Source organism: Anabrus simplex, chromosome 2 (genome assembly GCF_040414725.1).
Source record: "Anabrus simplex isolate iqAnaSimp1 chromosome 2, ASM4041472v1, whole genome shotgun sequence".
Lineage (NCBI taxonomy): Eukaryota > Metazoa > Arthropoda > Insecta > Orthoptera > Tettigoniidae > Anabrus > Anabrus simplex.
Window position 1 is genome coordinate 1,024,117,174 of NC_090266.1, and position 24,031 is coordinate 1,024,141,204.

At 41.8% G+C, this 24,031-nt stretch overlaps 1 protein-coding gene across 1 annotated transcript in view; it reads right to left on the reverse strand.

The window, feature by feature from the left end:
• The window catches only part of LOC136864649 (ras-related protein Rab-37), a 329,300-nt gene that overhangs the window by 231,210 nt on the left and 74,059 nt on the right, over positions 1–24,031 (reverse strand). The window contains exon 2 of the mRNA XM_068226376.1: positions 2,758–2,961. Within this exon, the coding sequence (XP_068082477.1) occupies positions 2,758–2,958 (201 nt within the window). The 5' untranslated portion in view covers positions 2,959–2,961. The remainder of the gene's footprint in view (positions 1–2,757; positions 2,962–24,031) is intronic.

Genomic DNA, 24,031 nt, shown 5'->3' on the forward strand with positions numbered 1-24,031 from the left:
GCGTAGATGCGAGGCCGGAATGAGCCCAGATATTTGTCTGCACTACTGCAACGAGATAATACTGGAATTACCCGGGTGAGGGCTTACAGTAGTTAACAGGCCGAGAGTGAGCCGAGATGTTATTGAGATTAGCCGAGAGAAGGCTTAGATAATGGGCCGAGAGCGAGCAAGGAATCGAACCTGTAAATTCGAGACGCTAGAAGCTCTAATGAGTATATGTGTGAAGTACGGGTTACTGTGAGTTCTGGCGTGATGTTTATTGTAACGCAAATGTTGGAATGCGAAGAGGGCTTATTTGTGTCGCTTTTCTGCCGATGTGGCGATTGAAGCTCGTTTTTGTAAGCCATAAGGATAAATATTCGTGAGGAACTCAGGTAGTTTCAATGTCAGCGACCCGAAACGTGGTAAATAAATGAGTGTACACACGGTACAGTTATGTTTCTGACCGAGGCAAGGGGAGGTCCGTCCGCAGTTACAGCTCCATTTCGTTACCTAATCACATTCACCGCTCAGCTGGTAATGCTAGCCTAGTCGACCGACACCTGCCATGTGTGCAGGATACAGCTGGTGATATCCCGAGTTTGCGGCTGGGATATCAGACGACGACACCAATTGTATTTATGTGTTTCTTTTTTCAGGATGTGTTTCATTGTATATTGTTTTGTTTGTGTGTGCATTTCATTTTGTTCTTTGTTATTTGTGTGCAGTGTTGTATAATGGGATTACAGCACGAGCTGGATTTGTGGTTGCGGGTTTCCGTCCTCTCCAGTTATCCGGGCGGATCCCGCGATATTAAATTCAGTGCTCTTTTGGGAGAAATGTGTCAGTCCCAAGACAGTTTTTAATTTATGTTTACAGACTGGATCGGATTTGTTAAACTGGGGCGAGATGTGCGAGTCTGTAATTGTGTGTCAGTTGCAGAGTATAGTTACTTTGAGGCTTCGTGCCACCAGCAGATTTAACTCATCTGTACACTCTGCAAAAATATGATACCACCGTAATTTCCACTTACGTTGTTTTGATTTTGGTTCGAGACCCGCGTTTCGACTCCCACTTGTGACGTCGAATTTCCTGTATACATTTTTGTAAATTTTATGAAAATGAAAATCCATAGCCAGCTTCCAGTCATTCGACCGGGTCAGGAATGGAATGGATGAAGCCCCCATCTAGCGCCGAGGATAGGAAATGTGCCGGCTCTCCTCTGGGGCAATGATTAATGAGCGACGGATGAAATGAAATGATAGTGGAGAGCGTTGCTGGAATGAAAGATGACAGGGAAAACCGGAGTACCCGCAGAAAAACCTGTCCGGCCTCCGCTTTGCCCAGCACAAATCTTACATGGAGCGGCCGGGATTTGAACCACGCTATATAGCGGTGAGAGGCCGGGGCGCTGCCGCCTGAGCCACGGAGGCGCTTTTTTTTTGCTAGGGGCTTTACGTCGCACCGACACAGATAGGTCTTATGGCGACGATGGGATAGGAAAGGCCTAGGAGTTAAAAGGAAGCGGCCGTGGCCTTAATTATGGTACAGCCCCAGCATTTGCCTGGTGTGAAAATGGGAAACCACGGAAAACCATTTTCAGGGCTGCCGATAGTGGGATTCGAACCTACTATCTCCCGGATGCGAGCTCACAGTCGCGCGCCTCTACGCGCACGGCCAACTCGCCCGGTAGGAGGCTCTTTTTGTAAATTTGATATTAATATAAATTTTTACCTTGCCAAATTATCATATTTTCTCATGCGTTTTTATAATAAATTTGGTTCTACCCTTTATTTTCACGACTTCTCACTTACGAAATATGTATTCTAGATCCTGTCCTATTTTAGATAGATTTTGCGACCCACTTTTCAACCGAACGTTCCACGCAGCTTCTCCGCTGAGCTAGGCCAAAACTTAGAGGGTAGGGTAAGGTACAACATATTCTTTGGATTTCTTCATCTGCTGTACTAGTAATCGTATAGGCCCGCACTATTATGTTGGGCATTGGCTTGGTGTCTTCCTTGACAATGATAATTCGTTTACTATGCTGGCCATAGTAGCTTACCCACTGCCCTACTTTCTTTTTCATTATTAAACCAACTCCCGCATTTCCCATGTTTGATTTTGTGTTGATAATTCTGTAGTTATCTTACCAATTATCCTGTTCTTCCTACCAACGTACTTCACTTAGAACAACTACATCTCATTTTGGTCTATCCATTTTCCTTTTCAGATTCTCTAACCTACCACAATGATTCAAACTCCTAACATTCCACGCTTCGACTCGCAGAATATTAGTATTCATCTTCCTTATCATTGCCCCCTCCTGTGTAGTCCCCATCCGAAGATACGAATCGGGAACTATTTTACCTCCGGAATATTTTATCCGGGAGGAAGCCATCATCAGTACGTTATTCATACAGAGAGAGAGCTACATATCCTCGGGAGTTAGTTACGACTGAAGTCTCCCGTTACTGTCAGCCGTGCAGCAGTATCAACAAGGCTAAGCCATGTTAAACATTATTGCATGGCCATATCAGTCAATCATCCTGACTGCCGCCCTTGTAATTTCCAAAAGGCTGCTACCCCGCTTTCGATGAACCATTCGTTAGTTTGATATCTCGACAGATACCTATCCGATGTGGTTGCACCTATGAATCGGCTATCTGCTTCATTGCGGCGCGCAAGCCTCCCCACCACGGCAAGTCATGTGGTTCACAGAGGAATAATAATAATGATGAAGAAGAAGATGAAGGAGGAGAAGAAGGAGAAAAATACCTTGTGCACGAGGTGTTCCGTCTCTTCTGAAGGTGACTCATACATGTTCAACACTTCAGCAGGAGGTTTGTAATCGCGATAGCCTGTTGGTGACGGTGTCTTCTGATGTTGCTGGTGGGCACTTCCCACCAACAGAGCATGGCTCGTGGCATCCTCTGGCGACTCAAACACATCATCACTCATACTGTCGTCGTTCGCCATCGCCTGAAACAAAATGGTAATAAGAACAGTTAATCATATAGTTTAGATCGTGAATTACAAGGGAGCATCAACACGAAGTACAACTCAATATTGGGTTTAAACTTACTCATCAATAACGAAATAAAAAGGAAGTAATCGAATCAAGTTGCAAGCATCACTGATTTGCATTTTGAGCTTTCGCCCAGGTGGCAGGTTTCCTAGCAGTTTTTCAGGAAGTATTTTCTTAAAGTTTTCAAAACACTCGAAAATGTATCGAACATTTCCTTGTCGAATTACTTCAATCGTTAATTCCTCTCCCTATAAAATAATACTTGTCCCAATTTGTCCTCTGAATTCCAATTCGAACATTATGTTATGATCTTTCCAAATGTCCAAAGCTCCAAGCTACATTTTCCACCTACTAATGTCATTCCATGCTATCTCTCCAAATACAGTTCGGAACACATCACTTAGTCGAGCAGCTCGACCCCTTGCTCCAAAGTGTTCCTAGCCCAAATGTTGCAACCATTTCGTAACACTACTCTTTTGTCGGAAAACCCCCAGAACAAGCCATGCAGTTTTTCTTTGAACAATTGCCAGTTCTTATGTCAAGCATCCTAGTGTGGGTCCCATACACCAGAACCATACTCTAATAGGTGTCTTACCAAGAGACTTGTACACCACCTCCTTTACATTCTTACTACAACCGATAAACATCCTGATAACCACATGATATATACAGGTTTATTATTTAAAAAACAAAAACCAGCCCCCTGTATTAACAGGCTGCCATAAATGGCAAGGTAATACGGATCACATGTGATGGAATAAACATAGAATGAAATAATTTCGAATGTTCTTCTCAGTAACGACATTATGCACTTAATATGTGGTGCCTTAGGAGCCTAATGGAACCTCGGAGAGCTATCGTATCTGTTCGCCTTTACGCAAAAAATATCGTATTAGGCGTTGATGTTATTATTAATGCCTAATTGTTTTTTCTATACAAGGTTTGAAAATAAGTTACGGAAATTGTAAGAGGACGTAGTATTCTGAAACAAGAAACTATCTTTAGTGTATTTGTTTTCCTTCTAGTGGAAGCTCACCAGAAAATTGACGAAGAAATGTAAGTTCAATCTTGAGCAAATTCTGTGTCAGCCTATACAGCGTATGACCGGCCAAGCTCTCTTGCTTGATAACCTTGGACGGTGCGCTACCGTAGGACACTGACGTGTCCCTCGCTCACAAACAATCTAGCTAGTAATGATGACGTATCAAAGAGCAGCATCTGATAATCATGCTCGAAAGATGTAGCGCCTTTATCCTGATTATCCTGCGCTAAGTTATCTTTAACCGACTGGCGTACTAAACTGAAATCGTAGTAGTTAAACTCCTCCCGATTTCAGGTGAGAACAATGTATTTGTTTTATGAAGCATATCGGAAAACACAGCATATTACGTCCATGTCGAAGTTCACCAATCTGCAAAATAATTACTGAAATGATATACCATCGCAATAAAAGTAAACATTGCAAGCACGTCCTGTGGTCTTGAGAGGTATGAAAGGCTCACAAGGGACCATCAATCAATGTTAAGAAAACTTGAAACCGATTTATACACCATCCGAAAGAGTATACTGAAGTATGTTAAACCCTCGAATATTATATCCTATCGTGGATACATATACGAGTTACAAGGCGGTAAATATGTTTGGGTGGTGTCATCAGTGTCCAATGGGAGTGAAGTTATTTTCAACAGCTGGCGCGATGTAAGGAGAAGTGGGCGAGAGGGTGGAGGGGGAGACAACACTGTGAGTGCAGTGAGGCATCGTGAGTTGCGTACGGGTCTTTCCGAAGTAAGCTTCAAGCTATAAAAATGAACCCTCTTAACGTAGCGAATGTGTTATATAATCCCTTTAAAGAAAAGAATTTCCAACTCTCCGTTTTAACCAAAAAAGGTGAGACAATGTTTCAGTATTTAGTAGATATATTAGAGTCTGATGCAGAAATAATATATACGCAGACTTTAGATATTAATGAATAAGAACCGGTACCTGAAACAGTGTTTGTACCCGACGAATACGAATCCCCATCAGAAGAATCTACTTCACCTTCATCAAAACAGGAATTATCAGAAGGTCCACAGAGCCCGGAAAAATATACAGTTTTGGAAGAAAAAAATAGTTCAAAAAAGTGGAAGGCAAAGCAAACATGTCCTCACTTATCACGAAACTCTATGGAAAACAGATATCCTCGATTGAAGCACGGGACGCAGTTGTACCGTTTTGGGGAAGATATTGCAAAAAACGGATTCTATTGGCATGTCATCTTCTAGTTTAACAGTCATAGATAAATATAAGCAGTTGTACGAGTTAGTGTTTACGAAATTTATGGAAGCTCTCACAAACCACTTGATAGTGCACGATATGAACTTAAAAAATGAGCCCGTGAAGAAGCCAAATCACTTGATTTACCTTTGTCAGCAAGTGCAACATGGCTATGGAATTTCAAACAGCATTTCCATATAGGATCAAGAAAAATTAAGCAGTTTGACACGCAAAAAAGAAGATGATGAAACTACTAACAACATATTGCATTCCTGGAAAGAAGAGGCAATGTTACTTATAGAGCAGTATGGTGCTGACAATGTGTGTAATGCAGATCAGTCTGGCATCAATAAAGATTCGCATTCCGGGAGAACATTTGATCGCCATGGTAATATGATAGTGTGTGGTGTTACAAAATCACAAAGCGCACAGACACATTCAACCACAATTATGCAATTGTATCATGCATGGAACGTCTCCTCCCCTGTCTGTTTATCGTACTGCAGGGATCAAACCCACCAAGTGAAGGCGTTCAGCAGGGTATGTTTAAAGACCCTAATGTAATTGTGCAGTGGTCGAAATCTGGAAAAATGACAAAAGACCTTTTCTGTATATTTCTGAGGTTGCCATTTTTTACCTCACACTGGCCCATCGAACTGTTTACTATTGGATTCCATGGCGCCTTACAAAGATTATCATTTAATACATGAAGTACTTTTATTAAATGACTATGAACCTGAGAAATTAAAAGTAAAAATCATTTCAGCAAAAACAACTTCTAAATTATAACCATTAGACAGGCATTTTTCCGAATGTTCAAAACAATCGACCGACATATCGGTGATTTCGTTGTGCTAAATAATATCGATGCTAACTTGCTATAGCGTAACAGTATTATCAAACGCATGCCATGATTTACAATCAAGAATGTTCACCGCGCTTCCATTTGTCACATAGACATGGGTGGAAATTTTCTGGCCATAATAGCACGAATGAAACTTTTGAAAATAGCACAGACTATTGTATTAGAAAAAGAGCTGGTACTTGCGGAGGACAATAATAATTGTTTGTTTTTTCTTTTTGCTATTTGTTTCACGTCGCACCGACACAGATAGGTCTTATGGCGGTGATGGGGTAGGAAAGGCCTAGGAATGGGAAGGAAGCGGCCGTGGCTTAATTAAGGCCTGGTGTCAAAATGGGAAACCATGGAAAAACATCTTCAAAGCTGCCGATAGTGGGGTTCGAACGCACTATCTCCCGGATGTAAGCTCACACCTGCGCGCTCCTAACCGCATGGCCAAATCTCCCGATGATAATAATAATTGTGATCAGCTGTCTTTACTAAAATGTAGCTGGTGCAAGAAGCTATTGTGTTTCGAACATTTTTTTCTTAATTTCCATTATCATTCACAGGAGACTGAATATTTTGAAGGAGATTAAACACGACTGCCACATTATTGATGAGTATGTAATTGTTTAATCAGTACATACTCATACATATAGTGTTTAAATGTTTATCTTGAATATTTTACCCCTAATGCGATTACAACACAACCGCAGGTTAGTATTTAATTGTGTCTTTAAAACATGCATAAATTAATTCCAAGGTTTGTGATTACTGCGTTACGATTGAAAAGAAATGAATTCGTAGTGTAACAGGCGTACAACGTTCACACGGTTCATTGCATTCACAGTGTTCTCTCTCTCTCTCCTCCGCTTCTCCTTATATCGCGCCAGCAGTTCAAATAACTTCACTCCGATTGGACACTGACCCGCACATCATTATCGCCCTGTAACTCATACATACATGCGCGATAGGACATAATATTCGAGGGTTTTACATAATTCAGTGTGCTCTTTCCGTTGGTGTATAAATCGGTTTCAAGTTTTGTTAACATTGATTGATGGCCCCTTGTAAGTTAAGAACAGAGCATCCTATGAAATAAGCTTAAAATATCTAAGTCCAGTGTAGTTCCATATAGTAGTATTATTATTATTGTGGTTTGATAGGTGATAATCAGAGATGTACACCACTGTTAATGCCAAACATCTTCTTTACGTTATTTAGATTTTCTAATGCAACAGGCTATTGTGTTTCGAACATTTTTTTCTTATTTTCCATTATCATTCACACTTTAGAATCCTTTAGAATCCTTAGGCCATTGAGGAGATATGTTTAGCAGTTATTTATGTTAATTGTTATGTATCGTGCATACTTTGATCATTAATATCTTTATTTCTTGTTTGTAGTTTGTAGTATGTTTCATCCGACGAAGGGTACAAGCGCGAAAACTTACGGAAAATGATGCTTTAAATTTCTCCTTCCCGATGCCGCGCTTGTCCACTTCTGATTATTTCTGCGTATCCCATGCATTTTCGTTGAGAATTCCGAATACTAATACTAACAATCTTCACTGCTAACGTTCTGTTACGAATTCAGTGCACTACGTCACAGGACATAAAAGATATCAACCAGTTACCCCTGAAGATTAACCAAACGGTTTAGGAAAAATAAATCACGGATCCTATCTTACAATATTGGGTTTATTATGCCCATAAATTTTCCGTAACTTATTTTCACATACTCTGTATATGGAATGTATTAATAAATTCAAACAACAGAGTACCAGTATTTGCTGATGTTCCTTGTTTGTAGTTTAAGTTTTCACTTAACGTTTTACTTAGAGTTAATATAGTTGTTTTCTTATCCGTGCTTCTGCTCGGTTATTCATGAACTAACCACCTTTCTCCTCGTAATCGTTCGGTTACTGGTACCTTTGATCATTTGATTTATATTGGTTGTCTGTTGCTTGTACTATGACGTTTCTGGTGATGTCATTCTTTTGTCATGAACTTATTTAGCTTTTATACGTTCTTTCGGATACCACTGTGTCTTTACTGTAGTCTTCATACTCGATTATATTTCTGTTTGACTTTTTCGTTTATATTATTGTCTAATATGTGTAAACTTAGTTACTACTCGAGCCCTGCCAACTGGTTTCTGTATACAAGCCAGTGCCTGAACCCTCTTGTGTCACATACGGTCACACACATCCACGCAGTGACCTCGTCACATCAGCTGGTCTTGTTACTGCCACGCTAATCGCCAAGGCTGCACCTTGCAGCTTCATTACCCAGCATGACTTCTGCCCGATCGTAAACATCTGACGTAATGTGACCTTCACAGTTCTACAGCTTTCATCACTTCTCGTCGCAACTCATGGATTCATAACCACGATCCGTCTAAAAGAGGGATACTTGCAACACAGACTTTCCGCCTGGCGCTGATATTTTACTGCGTGGTTTGAATCTGACTTCAAGATCTTCTACAAGCGAGCATGAACTTTTACCTTCAAGATTAGTCAGTGCTCCTCAAGATATTGGTGTTTTAATTTGTAGCAGCAGCATGCTTTTCCTTCGAAGAAGAAATTTAAAGCCAAAGTAAAGTAACAAGATTTCCTAATTCCAACATGAACTGGTATTTTCAGTAACTTTAGCCAGTCTAGTAGCATTCAACGTTCAAGTCTATTTTTTTCGCTACAACTTAAACTAGTGATTCAATATATTTTCAAGAAATGTCAGTGTATTTTTTTTCATTTTGGTGTTTTACAAGTAAAATCTTGGACTTGCGAATTTTCTCGCATTTTCCTGCTTCAGTTCTTCGATGAATTTACTCTTTTCTATAATAATTGTTAAATATGAAATTATTTATTGTAAAAACTATTGTTGTAATATATTATTTGAAAACTATTGGATTCCTTCACTTCAAACCCATCGCCTGGTATACTTATTATACCTTTGCCACACCTATCCCATCTTTTTAAAATAATTAGTCCTAACCTCGGACTCATCAATTTTTTCCCAGTAACTGTTTCATGAATGTTTTCCATGGGTAGCTGGAAACGCTTCCATGTGTCGGCGAAGTGTCGAGGTATGATGCCGCGTGTTCCGACCATTAGTCCAGCTACTTCAATCTGTTGAAGATAGTATTTAGATATGTAATACGGAATTGTGTGTTCGGATATCTATTTCTTTCTCTAGGTTTACCTCTTCTGGTTGGCCTTTGTGGTGTTGGAACCGCACAGTTGCGTCTATGATGAACGCCTTAGGACTATATTCTTTGGATGCTATCATGTCGGGACGACGAGAACCGCCATTCATGGCCAATCCGTGAACTTCTTTGTGGACATTAAAGGACTTCTTTATCAGTTCTTTGCTTATGAAGGATCTAATTTTATGGTGTCGAGTGTTTCGCAGGAGCTCTCCGTGTTAGCAGGATCCTAGAGCAAGAGTTCCTTTATCTCCGCAGCAGCGCCGACGGACGTTGTTGTGCAGGTATCTGCTGGGCACACAGCGCAATGCAGAAACGTTCGTCATTTTTATCACCTGTACAGTGCGTTATAAATATGTATATATATATAAAAGTACACGCAGCATGGAAAATAAAGACAAAGTGAGTAGGAGAAAAGTTTTCAACCTTAGGGAGGAACGTTGGATAGTAAGACAAGTGAAAATATTCTATCGATTAGAGCTCCGAAACTGCCTGTGATGGCTGAGGAACATACCAACAAGAGAGCACATCCAGAAACTATTCAACTTACGCTAAGGAAAAGTAACAGGCATGTTCGAATAGCTATGAAAAAACCATTTGTTAGCAAGATTAATAGGAAGAAAAAGTTGAGCTTCGTTAAGAAGTATATAGAAACATATTTTGACTTCTGGAAGATGAAAGCAAATCCAGTCCCTTCGGATCAGATGGAAATATTAATGTCTGGAGGAAGCCAAATGAGGAGCTGAAACCTACCAATCTACGTCAAAGTGTCAAACATGGTGGAGGTAGTGTAACTGTCTGGGGGTGCAGGTCAGCTAGTGGACCAGGAGAGTTGACTTTTATTGATGGGACCATGGATCAACACATGTATCTAAATATACTGAAAGAATATTTGCGAGCTAGTGCTCTAAAGCTTGGAACACTTGATCGATTTAAGTATTGCCAAGATAACGACCCGAAGCACAAAGCTCATAAAGCATGGATGTGACTGCTGTATAACTGCCCAAAAGTACTCGAAACACCTCCAAAGTCACCATACTTAAATGTGGTAGAAAATCTATGGCAACACTTGGAAGCAGTGATAAGAAAACATCAGATTTCGAACAAAGATTATCTGAAAATGGCTTTATGTGAAAAATAGAAGAAGATAAAACCATATTATTGCGAAAAGTTGGTACAATATATGCCTAACGGTTTAACAGTCGTGAAAAATTCTAAAGGGTATCCTTCAAAGTATTGACTGTTAAAAATAGTGTGTTATAAGAGATAGCTCAGGAACTACTTGAAGAGGTATGAGTTTTACTTAAACTTGATTCATGGATGTTTAAGAACAATGTATTAATTTTCTTTCTAAGGATAAGAAATAGGAGTTGATTTACTTTGCACCTTAGTAGAGAAATGTGTATTTGTTAAACAACAACCAAGACTAAGATACCGTACAGTTATATACTTTATTGTTTAATCCAGATAAACAAGATCCTCTAGTGTATGAGTTCAATGTTGACTCACTGTAAATACACAAGCATGTATTCCACTTAATTTCGGTATGAGAGGGGAAATTTCGAAACATGATCAAATATGTGGAACGGAATACAATCATGCAGACATCAGGAGCCCAGGTTTCCAAGGCTACAATTCCATAAGAAACAATACACAAATGCGTGATTTAACAGGTGTGAACTTCAACGTCTTACTCCTTACATTATTACCAAAGTGTATTGTTTCCAAAGTATGTAAAGAAACCTGATTATTAATTTTCCTAGTTAAAATAAAAAGTGGATTGTTCTATTTTGCTTTGAGACTGCTATTCGGTGTTCATAGGACTACAATTTCACTTAATTTTAGGACCGTGCTTATGCAGCTCGCGCTGTGTAAAAATTGTCATATTCTGGCCTACTATGGAAAGTGTTCAAGAAACAATGCCTTTAGGATTTAAGAGAAATTATGTTAATTGTCTAGTCATTATCGACTGCACGGAATTTAAGTTTGAACAGCCTACTCAAGTAGATCAGAGAGTGTATTTCTATTCTCAATACAAGGGTTGCTTCACTGGGAAAGTTTTAATTGAAATCACGCCTAGTGGTATGACCGCCTTTGAATCGAAAAGTTATGGTATAAGAGCTAGCGACACATTCATCAGCATAACAACCGACAATAGTTTATTAATTTCCCTTCAATCTGGCGGTGAGGTGATGGCTGACAAAGGATATTTCCTAACATCAGAAATACAACCTACGTCAGAAAAGTTCCAGGACTGAGGTCGTAAAAACAGAAAAGTTGCACTTACCAAGTAATGATCTTAGCTCCTGCCGAAGTAGTTCCCTTGGCTATCTATACATAATTGCCAGCGTTCCTGAAGGTTTCGGAAGCAAGCGAGGAAATTGTAAATTGCGATGCTTGTAAGTTCATGTATCACAGCGCATTGGATGTCTGTGATATATTGATGAAGTGTTCCTTTCAGTCGGAATTTCAATCGCGGAAACAAGATAAATCGCAAGGCGAGATGTCGGGTAAATATGGAGGATGTAGGACGACAGTGACAGAATATCTGGCCAGATACTCGGTAACAGATAAAGCAGTGTGAGGTCTTGCATCGTCATGCAGTTAAGAACCAGTCCTGCGACTACCTCGAATCAGGGCGGCGACGTTGTATTGCTTGTTGCAAACGTTTCAAGACTTCGATATAAAGAGTTCGGTTCACTGTTTCACCGGGTGGAACGTACTCATGGTGAACAAACCCTTCACTGTCAAATAATACGATCAACATTGTCTTTGTTCTTGGTTGACGTTAGGCTTTTTTCGAGGCTGGAGATCAAGGACTCCGCCATTCTGCACTTTGACACTTCATGTGGGGGCCAAACTGGCAACACCAACTTTCATCCCCAGCAATAATCTTTGTCGGAAATGTGGGATCACGTCTGGCTCTATCCAGTAGTTACGCAGAAATTCTTCACCTTTCCTGTTTCTGGTCGTCTGTTAGGGTGTGCGGAACGAGTTTTGCATTCGGTTTCTGTTTCCCTAAATCGTCGCATAAAATCTTATAACACATGTCACGATTCAAATTATGCTCTTCTGATATCTCACGCACACTTACACAACCGTCTTCTTGCAATAACTGCCTTAAACGCTCCACATTTGCATCGGAATGTGCTGTAGACGGGCGGCCAGTTCTGGGATCGTCTTGCACTGAATCTCTGCCTTCCCCAAACCTTTTGTGCTACTCGAACATACGACTTCTTGACAAGTGCATCGCCTCCATATGCTTGCTTAATCATTGTCCACGTTTCACTAGGGGTTTTCCCGGGCTTAACGCAAAACTCCTTCCCTGAGAACCATGTGACCTTGCCGCGGTGAGGAGGCTTGCGCGTCCTAATGAAACAGATAGCCGAACAGCAGGTGCAACCATATCGGATTGGTATCTGTTGAGAGACCAGACTAACGAATGGTTCATCGAAAGGAGGATAGCAGCCTTTCGAAAGCTGCAAAGGCAGCAGTCTAGATGATTGACTGATATGGTTTTGTAATAATACTCAACATGGCTTAGCTGTGTTGATACTGCTGCACGGCTAAAAGCAACGGGAAGCTACAGTCGTAACTAACTCTCGAGGACATGTAGCTGCCTCTGTATGAATGATGTACTGATGATGGCTTCCTATCGGGTAAAATATTCCGGAGGTATACTAGTCCCCCATTCGGATCTCTGACTGGGGACTACACGAGAGGGGGCGATCATCACGAAGATGGATACTGACATTCTGCGAGTCGGAGCGCGGAATGATAGAAGTTTGAATCGTTGTGGTAGGTTAGAATATCTGAAAAGGAGATAGATAGACTGAAGTTAGATGTAGTAGGTATAAGTGAAGTACGTTGGCAGGAAGAACAGGATTTTTGGTCAGGCGATTACAGAATTATCAACACTTAATCAAACCGGGGATATGCAGGAATTGGTTTAATAATGAATAAAAAATAGGGCAGCGGGTAAGCTACTACGACCAGCATAGTGAAAGAATTATTGTCGTCAAGATAGGTACTAAACCAATGCCCACCACAATAGTGCAGGCCCTTAGTTCAACGGATGATGAGGAAATCGAAAGAATATATATGAAGAGATAGAAGATCTAATACAATATGTAAAAGTTGACGAGAATCTAATTATGATAGGAGACTGGAATGCAGTGGTAGACCAAGGAAGATAAGGCAACGCAGGAGGAGAATTCGGATTGGGACAAAGAAACGAAAGAGGAAGTCGGCTGGTTGAATTCTGCACTGATCATAATTTAGTCCTTGCTAATACTTGGTTCAAACAGCACAAAAGACGGCTATATACGTGTACGAGACCTGGAGACACTGGAAGGTATCAAATAGACTTAGTTATATTTAGGCAGAGATTCTGAAACCAGGTGTTGGATTGTAAAACTTTATTAAATGAAAAGGCTGAAGGAAACACAATAGAGGAAGAGTGGATTTCTACGAAAAATGAAGTCAGTAGGGCTGCTGAAGAAATGTTAGGAAGGAAGAAAAGATCAACTAAGAATCAGTGGATAACTCAGGAGATACTACACCCGATAGATGAACGACGAAAATACAAGAATGCTAGAAATGAAGAGGGCAGAAAAGAATACATTCGATTAAGGAATGAAGTTAATAGAAAGTGCAAGGTAGCTAAGGAAGAATGGCTGAAGGAGAAGTGTAAAGATGTCGAAATTTGCGTGGTCCTACGAAAAGTAGATGCTGCATACAGGAAAATCAAGAAATCTTTTGAAGAAAGGAAATCTAGGTGTATAAATATTAAGAGTTCAGATGGAAAGCCACTTCTAGGGAAATGAAACAAAGATGAAAGATGGCAGGAACACATCCAACAGTTGTATCAAGGTGAAGATGTAGAAAATTTGGTTCTGGAACGAGAAGAGGCTGATGATGCTGATGAAATGGGAGACCCAGTTTTGAGGTCCGAGATTCACAGAGCTGTGAGAGCCCTATATATGAATAAGGCACCTGGAATTTATGACATCCCCTCTGAATTACTTACTGCCTTAGGAAAAACCAGCATGGCAAGGTTATTCCATTTAGTGTGTAAGATGTATGAGACAGGAGAAATGCCATCCGATTTTCGGCAGATTGTTGCTATACCTATTCCCAAGGAATCCAGTGCTGACCAGTGCGAAACACTACCGCACCATTAGTATAGTATCTCATGCCTGGAGAATGTTAACATGTATTATTTACAGAAGAATGGAGAGACATGCTGAAGCTGAGTTGGGAGAAGATCAATTTGGCTTCAGAAGAAATGCACGAACACGTGAAGCAATCCTGACTTTACGTCTGATCTTAGAGGATCGAATTAAGAAAGACAAGCCCAAGTACATGGCGTTCGTAGATCTAGAAAAGGCATTTGATAATGTTGATTGGACCAAACTACTTAAGATTCTGAAGATGTTTGGGATCAGATACCGAGGACGAAGAATTATCTACAATCTGTATAAAAATCAGTCTGCAGCGATTAGAATCAAGGGCTTTGAAAATGAAGCAAAAAACCAGAAAGGAGCGAGGAAATTCTGCAGTCCCCCCCCCCCGTTTACATAGAACAGGCAGTAAAGGAAATCAAAGAGGAATTTGGAAAGGGAATCGCAATCCAAGGAGAGGAAATCGAAACCTTGAGATTTGCCGATGATATTGTTATTTTATCTGAGACTGCAGAAGATCTCGTGAAGTTGCTGAATGGTATGGGCGAAGTCTTGGGTAAGGGGCACACGAAAATAATAAATAAGTCCGAAACAAAAGTAATGGAGTGCAGTCGAACGAAGGCAGGTGATGGAGGCAATATTAGATTACGAAATGAAGCATTCAAGGTGTAATCACTCTGCAGGCGTCCGTGATTAGTTGCCGGAGCTGTTCGGGGTTTTCTGGCGCTTGAGTGTAAACGACTTTCTTCAAATATCCCCACAAGAAGACTAACGGCATTAAATCCGATGATCTGGTGGGCCAGAAAACAGGGCCTCCTCGTCCTATCCATTTCCCTGTCAGTTGCTCGTTCAGACGGTTTCGAACGGGCAAAGTCGAATGTGGTGGAGCTCCATCCTGTTGCAGCCACATCATCAAGCGATCGTGCAAGGGCACATCCTCCATAAGCAGTGGGAGTTCTTTACGCAGAAAGTGCAGGTAGCGTGGGCCCGTCGTTGGTCCTCAAAAAAATAAGGTCCAATCAGGCGTTCCCCCAAGATTCCACACCAAACATTCACTCCCCCATCGTACTGATGGGCCGCATGTCGCACCCAGTGAGGGTTGTCCGGACCCCAATAGTGCATCTTGTGGCGATTGACGTTCACATTATTGTGGAAGCGCGATTCGTCTGAGAACAAGATACGCGATTCGAATGCTGTATCATGGTCTAACTTGCCTAATAGCCACCGACTGAACTCCATTCGTGCTTCAAAATTTCTCCCATGGAGCTCTTGGTGTGTAGCTCAAGATGGTATGAGTGAAATTTATGTTCATGCAGTATTCGCTAGACGGACGGCTGGCTGGTGTTCACCTGTCGTGCAATCGCCCTTGTACTGATGTGTGAATTATTACGAGCTGCCTCCAGAAAGGCCTCTACTGTTTCACCCGATGTAACGGGCCTATCGCGGACTGTTAGCTGGTTGGAAATCACGCCTGTTGTCCTTAGGGGTCTTTCAACACTGTGGTATGTCGTAGCAGCTAGGTGTCGCCTATCGGGATACCATTTCTGGTACAGACGTAGTGCCTCGCACGCGTTTTCCCTTGCTTCCCCATAAATGAGTAGCATATCAACGTATTCCTCAGTGGAAAACATATCGAATGACAGCAACGATTACAGTATATTGAGGCGCTAACCAGCGGAGTATTCGCAGGGCACAAGATGAATAACAGCGTCATTCTATTGTTTGAATGCGGCAAAAGTGGGCCTGTGTTTACGTATTCAAAAATCGACTACGACGACGACGATGATGATGATGATGATGATGATGATTGTTGTTTAAAGGGGCCTAACATTGAAGAATGAAACGAGATGGACGACATGACCTGATATGATAATTAAAATTTTAAAATGTATCCACTGACTGGAGTTAAAAAGATGGTGATGTAAAATGGTTATGAGATGAAAACAATCAGTGGATCTAATTCGCAATGCCGTATTACTAATAAAATAATAGAAAATACAGGTGACAAAGGAATAAGGCATTGCCTGGAATTCAGATATACAGAATGTTAGGAGTATACGTGCAGATATTAAGCTAGTCGGCAAAGAAAAATACATCTCAAAATATATGCTATGTACTTTTTACCTTGTCCTATTAGTTTTCCCATTACTGAGCCAAATATTTCAGGACGTAATGTGTTTCGAACGGCCGTAGCAGGATACGCCGGTTATGTCATTCTGTCCACGCATAGTGGAAGTACAATAGCAGAGTATATGGCTTGGTGAACCTATTCCTTATAGCAGGCCAACACATGTTCTCGTTCACTTCCCCTAAAGGCTTGGCAAGTAGGAGAAGTTGACTCACGTGCTAGGCCACTTGCTGTACTCGAAAATCGGTCTAGGGTACTCTGTGTGAAAAGTACACAGAATCCTTACAGTGGCGTTGAAGATCCGTACCAGCACATGCATGCGAATCAAGTGTTGTGTAGTTTTGTGTGATTTATAAGACGTCAATGGTATTACTCAGTGATCCAGGCTGACAAAATGAAAGGAAATAGTTAATCAGTAAATGAAAAATGGGTGTAACATTCCTGTGCTATTATTGCGACAGTCTACGAAGAATTTCTGACAATAGACAGTGCGAGTTGTCTATGCTTATTCATAAACTCTTGAGGTCAATGAAAGGACGGTGGACAATGAAAGAAAAGGCTATAACTATTCAGTGAAATTGTTATTAATGAGACAAATTTAAAAAACCGAAGTTGCATCCATGCGTGAACATTGCTCGAAGGAAAAAGAGCTACTGTGGAATTGCCGCCGGGCATTTGTAATAGAGGGCTCATTCTTCTTTTTCCTAATCTGTTTACTCTCCAGGGTTGATTTTCCCTGTGAATCAGCAAGGAATCCCAACTCTACCGCCTCAAGGGCAGTGTCCTGGAGCGTGAGAGATCGGGTTGGGGGATAAAACTGGGAGAATTACCAGTATCTCGTCCAGGCTGCCTCACGTGCTATGCTGAACACGGGCCTTGCGGGGGAATGGGAAGATTGGAAGGGATAGGTAAGGAAGAGGTAAGGAAGCGGTCGTGGCCTTAAGTTAGGTACCATGCCGGCATTTGCCTGGAGAATTGGGAAACTACGGGAAACCACTTTCAGGATGGCTGAGGTGGGAATCGAACCACCTCTACTCATTTGACCTCTCGAGGTTTAGCGGACCCCGTTCCAGCCCTCGTACCACTTTTCGAATTTCGTGGCAGAGCTGGAAATCGAACCCGGGCCTTCGGGGGTGGCAGCTAATCACACTAACCACTACATCACAGAGGCGGACAGAAGGCTTATTACTGGACAGTAAGTGCCGATAGGTAAAATGATGACTAATGGACCCGTTTAATTATAACTTACGTAATAATAATGTTGCTACTACTACTACCACTAATAGTAATAATAATAATAATAATAATAATAATAATAATAATAATAATAATAATAATAATGTTTTTACGTTCCACTAACTAATTTTCACGGTTTTCGGAGACGCTGAATTGCCAGAATATTTTACCGCAGTATCCTTCTTAATGCAAGTAAATCTACAGACACGAGACTGGCGTATTTGAGCACCTTCAAATACCACCGAACTGAGCCTCCATCGAACCTGCCAAGGTGGGATCAGTGCACCAGCGCTCTATCGTCCGAGCTACTCAGACCGGCATTAGAGCTTAGAGTAAGTTGGTCGTGCGGTTAGGGGCGCGCAGCTGTGAACTTGCATTCTGGTGATAGTGGGTTCGAACTCCACTGTCGGCAGCCGGGAAGACGGTTTTCCGTAGTTTCCCATTTTCACATCAGGAATATGCTGGGACTGTACCTTTATTAAAACCTCGAACTACCGGGCGAGTTGGCCGTGCGCGTAGAGGCGCGCGGCTGTGAGCTTGCATCCGGGAGATAGTAGGTTCGAATCCCACTATCGGCAGCCCTGAAGATGGTTTTCCGTGGTTTCCCATTTTCACACCAGGCAAAATGCTGGGGCTGTACCTTAATTAAGGCCACGGCCGCTTCCTTCTAACTCCTAGGCCTTTCCTATCCCATCGTCGCCATAAGACCTGTCTGTGTCGGTGCGACGTAAAGCCCCTAGCAAAAAAAAACCTCGAACTCTTCCTTTCCACTTGTATCCTTTTCTCTCCCATCGTCGCCGTAAGACCTATTTGTGTCGGTGCGACGCAAAACAATTTGTAAGTACATGTTTCGGTAATTTCGGAGACATGTCTGCAATTATAAGTTTAATAATAATTCAGACTTGTTAAAAGTTCACTATTTTGTTTAGTGTTTTCTGACAGATTACGAGCTACGAAGTTTGAGTGGGGCGATTAACTTTTATTGTCATAATAGTATTTTTTAAATTTCGTGTGGCTATTACTAGCCGAGTGCAGCCCTTGTAAGGCAGACGCTCCGATGAGGGTGGGCGGCATCTGCCATGTGTAGATAACTGCGTGTTATTGTGGTGGAGGATCGTGTTATGTGTTGTGTGTGAGTTGCAGGAGTGTTGGGGACAGCACAAATACCCAGCCCCCGGGCCAGTGGAATTAACCAATGAAGATTAAAATCCTCGACCCGGTCGGGAATCGAACCCGGGACCCTCTGAACCGATGGCCAGTACGCTGACCATTCAGCCAACGAGTCGGCCATAGTTAGTGATAATAGACTAACACACAAGCTGACAGCCGCTCGTAATCGCACGGCCAACTCGCCCGATAATAATAATAATAATAATAATAATAATAATAATAATAATAATAATAATAATAATAATAATAAAAAATATTTACGTCTACCGATCAGAAGCGGACGTATTTGAGCACCTTCAAATACCAGCGGACGGAACCAGGATCGAGCCTGCTAAGTTCATGAAACCAGTGCTTGAAACGTCTGAGCCACTCAGCCTGCAACGTTTATTTTGATACGTTTAATAGGCACTGCAAAAGCAGCAGTAAGCTAGAATGCTTTCATTTACCATTAAACATGTTCTTTTCGTTTGGAAGCACGAAAGGAGGGTACGTTTAATTTCTTTATTTTTATAACATGCCCTTATTGGTATGAAGCAAAACGTTCGATGTGCTTTGTCAATTCAGTTCCGATACTACTCACTTGGAAATCCTAACCCATGAATTATTTCGTTTTTATTTACGTACACGTCAACACGGGGTGTTTCTGCATACGGCGAGTTGGTCTCCCAAAAATCCATGATATTGAAATCACATTGTGGGAGAATATTCCACGAAAGCAGTTCGACAAAAGCACTAGACCTGTCACGTGCCGGTTCGGTTGTCTGCTGTTCCTAGCGACGGGGATGTGTTTGGACGGGTTCCCGCCCCCTACATGAAACCGGACTAGAGGTATGAGCTGTCTGTCTGACCTTCACCTGAAAAACAGCTGTCAGAGAGGCGAATTATCGTCCGTACTAGTACAGGAGTTACTTCCTAGTAGTAGCACCAGTAGTAGTAGTAGTAGTAGTAGTAGTCGTATTTGAATAATGCCAGTGTATGAATACCACGAATACCATGATATGCTGCTAGTGTATCGTGTGGTAGAACAGAACACGGGTCGCCCTCAATGAATCTATCGGGAAAGGCTTCCCACCAGACGGGTGTCGAATCCAGCAACGATGCTTGCTGTACTGCAGCGTATTCGCGATGCAGGTTGTGTTACATCACGCTTTGAAAAGCGTGAACAGCCATGTGCAATCCTAGACACGGAAGAAGACATCCTGGCAATAGTAAACGATGATCCAGGGCGCCGTACGCGAGGTTTAACACGTGCCGTTGGAGTACAAACTTAGACCATACGTAGGACATTGCATGAAGAGCGAGTGAATCCTGACCACATTCAACGAGTGCAGTGTCTTTCACAGCTGATTACCATTTTTTACGAGTTGATGTACGTCGCCACGGCACAGATGGATCTTACGGCGACGACGGGACAGGAAAGGACTAGGATCGTGAAGAAGCAACCGTGGCCTTAATTAAGGAACAGTCCCAGCATTTTCCTGGTGTGAACATGGCAAACCACGGAAAACCGTCTTTTGGGTTACCGACAGAGAGGTTCGAAACCACTATATCCCACTCATGGGGTGTGGAACATCCCCATTCAGTAGGAGAAAGCAATTTCTAGCACCGGTTCTGAATTAATACCTGGATGGGTGTAGTAGGAGGTCGGCTACGTAGACTAATCATCTTTTTATTAATGTTACATTGCTCCCGTAGTTACAGTACGTTACTGGAGCTTTCAGAGGACGTGTCGCTTCGACTACGCAGAACCACGTGAATTTTACACGATGGTGCAGACATTTTCTCAACGGTGGACAGGACGGTGTGGAACTATCAATTGGCCAGCCAGACCTCCAGAACTTATTCCAATCGATTTTCATGTCTGGGGACATGAAACACAAAGTATATCGAACTGAAGTAACCACTTCGGGTGACTTCCGTGAACGTATTGTTTAAGCAGCAGAGGATATTCTGAACAACCCTGGTGTCTTGCCTCGAATGCGTCGCAACTGGATTCGGAGAAGTGAAGCCTGCAGAGAAGCCCAGGGTGTACACTTTGAACAATTGCTACGAGTTTTACTTCGGTATGTCATATGTTGCGCTATTTCTGCAACGTAATGGCTTGGGAGTACAGTAGAGAATCGGTATAGTATTTTGAGCCTGGATAGTTATATATTCTCATAAATCCGAGCAGAGAAATTGATGTACCGGTAACAAAAATTATAAATCGAGATTTTCAGTGCACGAGTGCCTTGTACATGGCGAAAGCTGAACACAACACACGGAAGACGTGCTTGTTAAAACGCTAGACATTGACCTTGAACGCAGTTCGGCAGTTCCTCAATCCTACCCTGCACGTGGTTTAGGTTTATTACGTGTGTTCGAGCAATTTATATTTTGTTTCTTATTCACTATGAGTTAAAAGAGAAGACACTTTGCGTTTTAAGGGCCGATGACCTTAAAACAGCAACCATCATCACCATTATCACATATAAAAAATTCAATAAAATGCTTGTTTTATATTCATCACTACTGAAATAGTAACTATAAGTTAACGTTTAACTTAAGAAGGTTGCCTAGAGTGTTTTGTTAATTTACAAAAGAAAGTTTAAAATTTATTTTAGTGTAAGGCAATCTGTATGTTGTTTTCTAAACTGTTGTACTGTAATGTTTAACATAGGTACATTTTTGTACACAGGCGTTTTCGTGTACGTTCGTAAATCCGTGCTTTTCTATTCAAGATAGCCTTGTTACCGTCCACCTGGAATTACGCCCCCCTTCCCCCCTGTATGTTAGTTCATTCTTTTCTACAACCGAGTGTTACTATTGCGACTGTAGTTCCTACGACCACGCCACTCTTATGTCTGTGTCACTAATGTGCGCCTTGTTCGGCTCTGTCCTGCTTGACGATGTGGCTCTCGTTACCTTTTTCTTCCACTTCTTCTACTGCAGCCTTATGTCTTAACAAGTATACTGTATTCTACCGACATCATCTTAACACGCAGTAGCGTAATCTGCTGCGATTTGTTATTAGCATCATCGTAGTAAAATGTACGATATAGTTGTGGCGGAATCTTCTTAGATACGTTCGACATCTGTGAATTGTGTAAAATTTGATATTTCACCTTGTACTCATGAAAGCGACCGTTGGCCTTGCGTTCAGGTTAATAGCTACATGTCTCTAACGTGTAACCTTGTTTATGTTTCTCAGATTTGTTGATGTGTATGTTTGATGTTTATACACAATACGAGATTATAGCTGACTCATCCCCACGAGCTCGACCTGGTTCTCGTCTTACGCATAGTAATCTGTAGTTTTGCGACCGACGTTGCCTCACGTGACGTACATTTTATCTTGTTTCCTCTTAAACCACGCATATTTTACTATTTCTTCCACGTATTTCAGCTTTTAATGACCTGATAATAATAATAATAATAATAATAATAATAATAATAATAATAATAATAACGTTAAGTGCTTTACGTCCCACTAACTACTTCTACGGTTTTCTGAGACGCTGAAGTGCCCGAATTTAGTCCCGTAGGAGTTTTTATGTACCAGTAAATCTACCGACACGAGGCTGACGTACAGTATTTGAGCACCTTCAAATACCACCGGTCTGGGCCAGATTCGAACCTGCGAAGTTGGAGTCAAAAGGCCGGCACCTCAACCGTCTGAGCCACTCATCCCGGAAGGAGGCACGAAATGTAGGTACGTTTAATTTATTTAGTTGTATAACATGTCCATTATTCCTTTGAAACTAAACGTTCGATGTGTTTCGATAATTCAATTCCGATGCTACTCATTTGGACAGCCTATTCCATGAATGCTTTCGTTGGCGTAAGGAACTGCCTTCTTTCTTCTACCTTTACGCAATGCACAACGGGGATCGTACCGTATTTCACGTCCCGGCGCGCCTATCCCAACCAATAATTATATCACACGCTCGTACAGGTCCCGCACCGACACACGTTTTCAGGTCATTTCCACACTCACTAGACCACGGGGCTGAGGACCACAGATATCCCAATCCCCTAAAGGATATAACAGCAAATGAACCAGTATTAACGCTGAGAATTCGATACATCTTCAGGGTCCGAAACCGATGACCAGGGTTGTCTGAAACCCCTAAGACAGAGACTAAATACTAACAACAACAAAACCAGTCTGGCGAGAATGTTACGAACATGGCATACACTACTCTAGTAGCCGCCTTCAGCTGTAATCGTAGTTCAGTTGCTCTTAAACATAAAACCAGTTTGACAAGTATGTTATGTAACATCTCGTGCATTGAATAGGTAGCGTTCAGCTGTTACAGTAGTATATTTGCTCGTAAACATAAACAGAAACCAGTTTGGCACGGATGGCGCGTGACTTGCCTGTCATCAAAGGTAAGCTATTCATTTGAAGAACAAGGCATACTACCTATTCTATAAACATCGTATCTCTTTGCTCTCGAAAATAACTTCCGAGTATTACTAAAAGTTTGACATCGTTCTCTATTGCTAGAAGAAATATCTGAAGGTATACCCCTAACACCATGTATATATGTAGTTCAAGTTGAAAGTTAAAATAACACATTAAAACACGCAACACGAAGTAAAATAAAGGCAATGCGATAAAAGCGCAGTTAACACAAATACACTATGACAAAGGACATCATTACACACGATAAAAAAGACCACTATCCCTCATAAAACGCATGACGAGGTCTACGGACTGCTCGTCATCCCGCAGGATGAGGGAGATGGTACGCGGGAGGTTTAGCCTACGGCGCAGACCGACCAGGTCCACGCACTCAGTAAGGATGTGTGCCACGGTAAGATGATCGCCGCAAGTACACACCGGAGGTGGTTCTCTTTTCAATGAATGGGAGTGCGTTAGTATACCGTGGCCGATCCGAAGACGACATAATACCACTGCTTCCCTCCGAGAAGCCCGAAGGGGAGTCCTCAATACCTTCGTTGTACCTTTTATCATTCTCATCTTATTTGGCCTGCCACTCCATCTCCCAATGCGA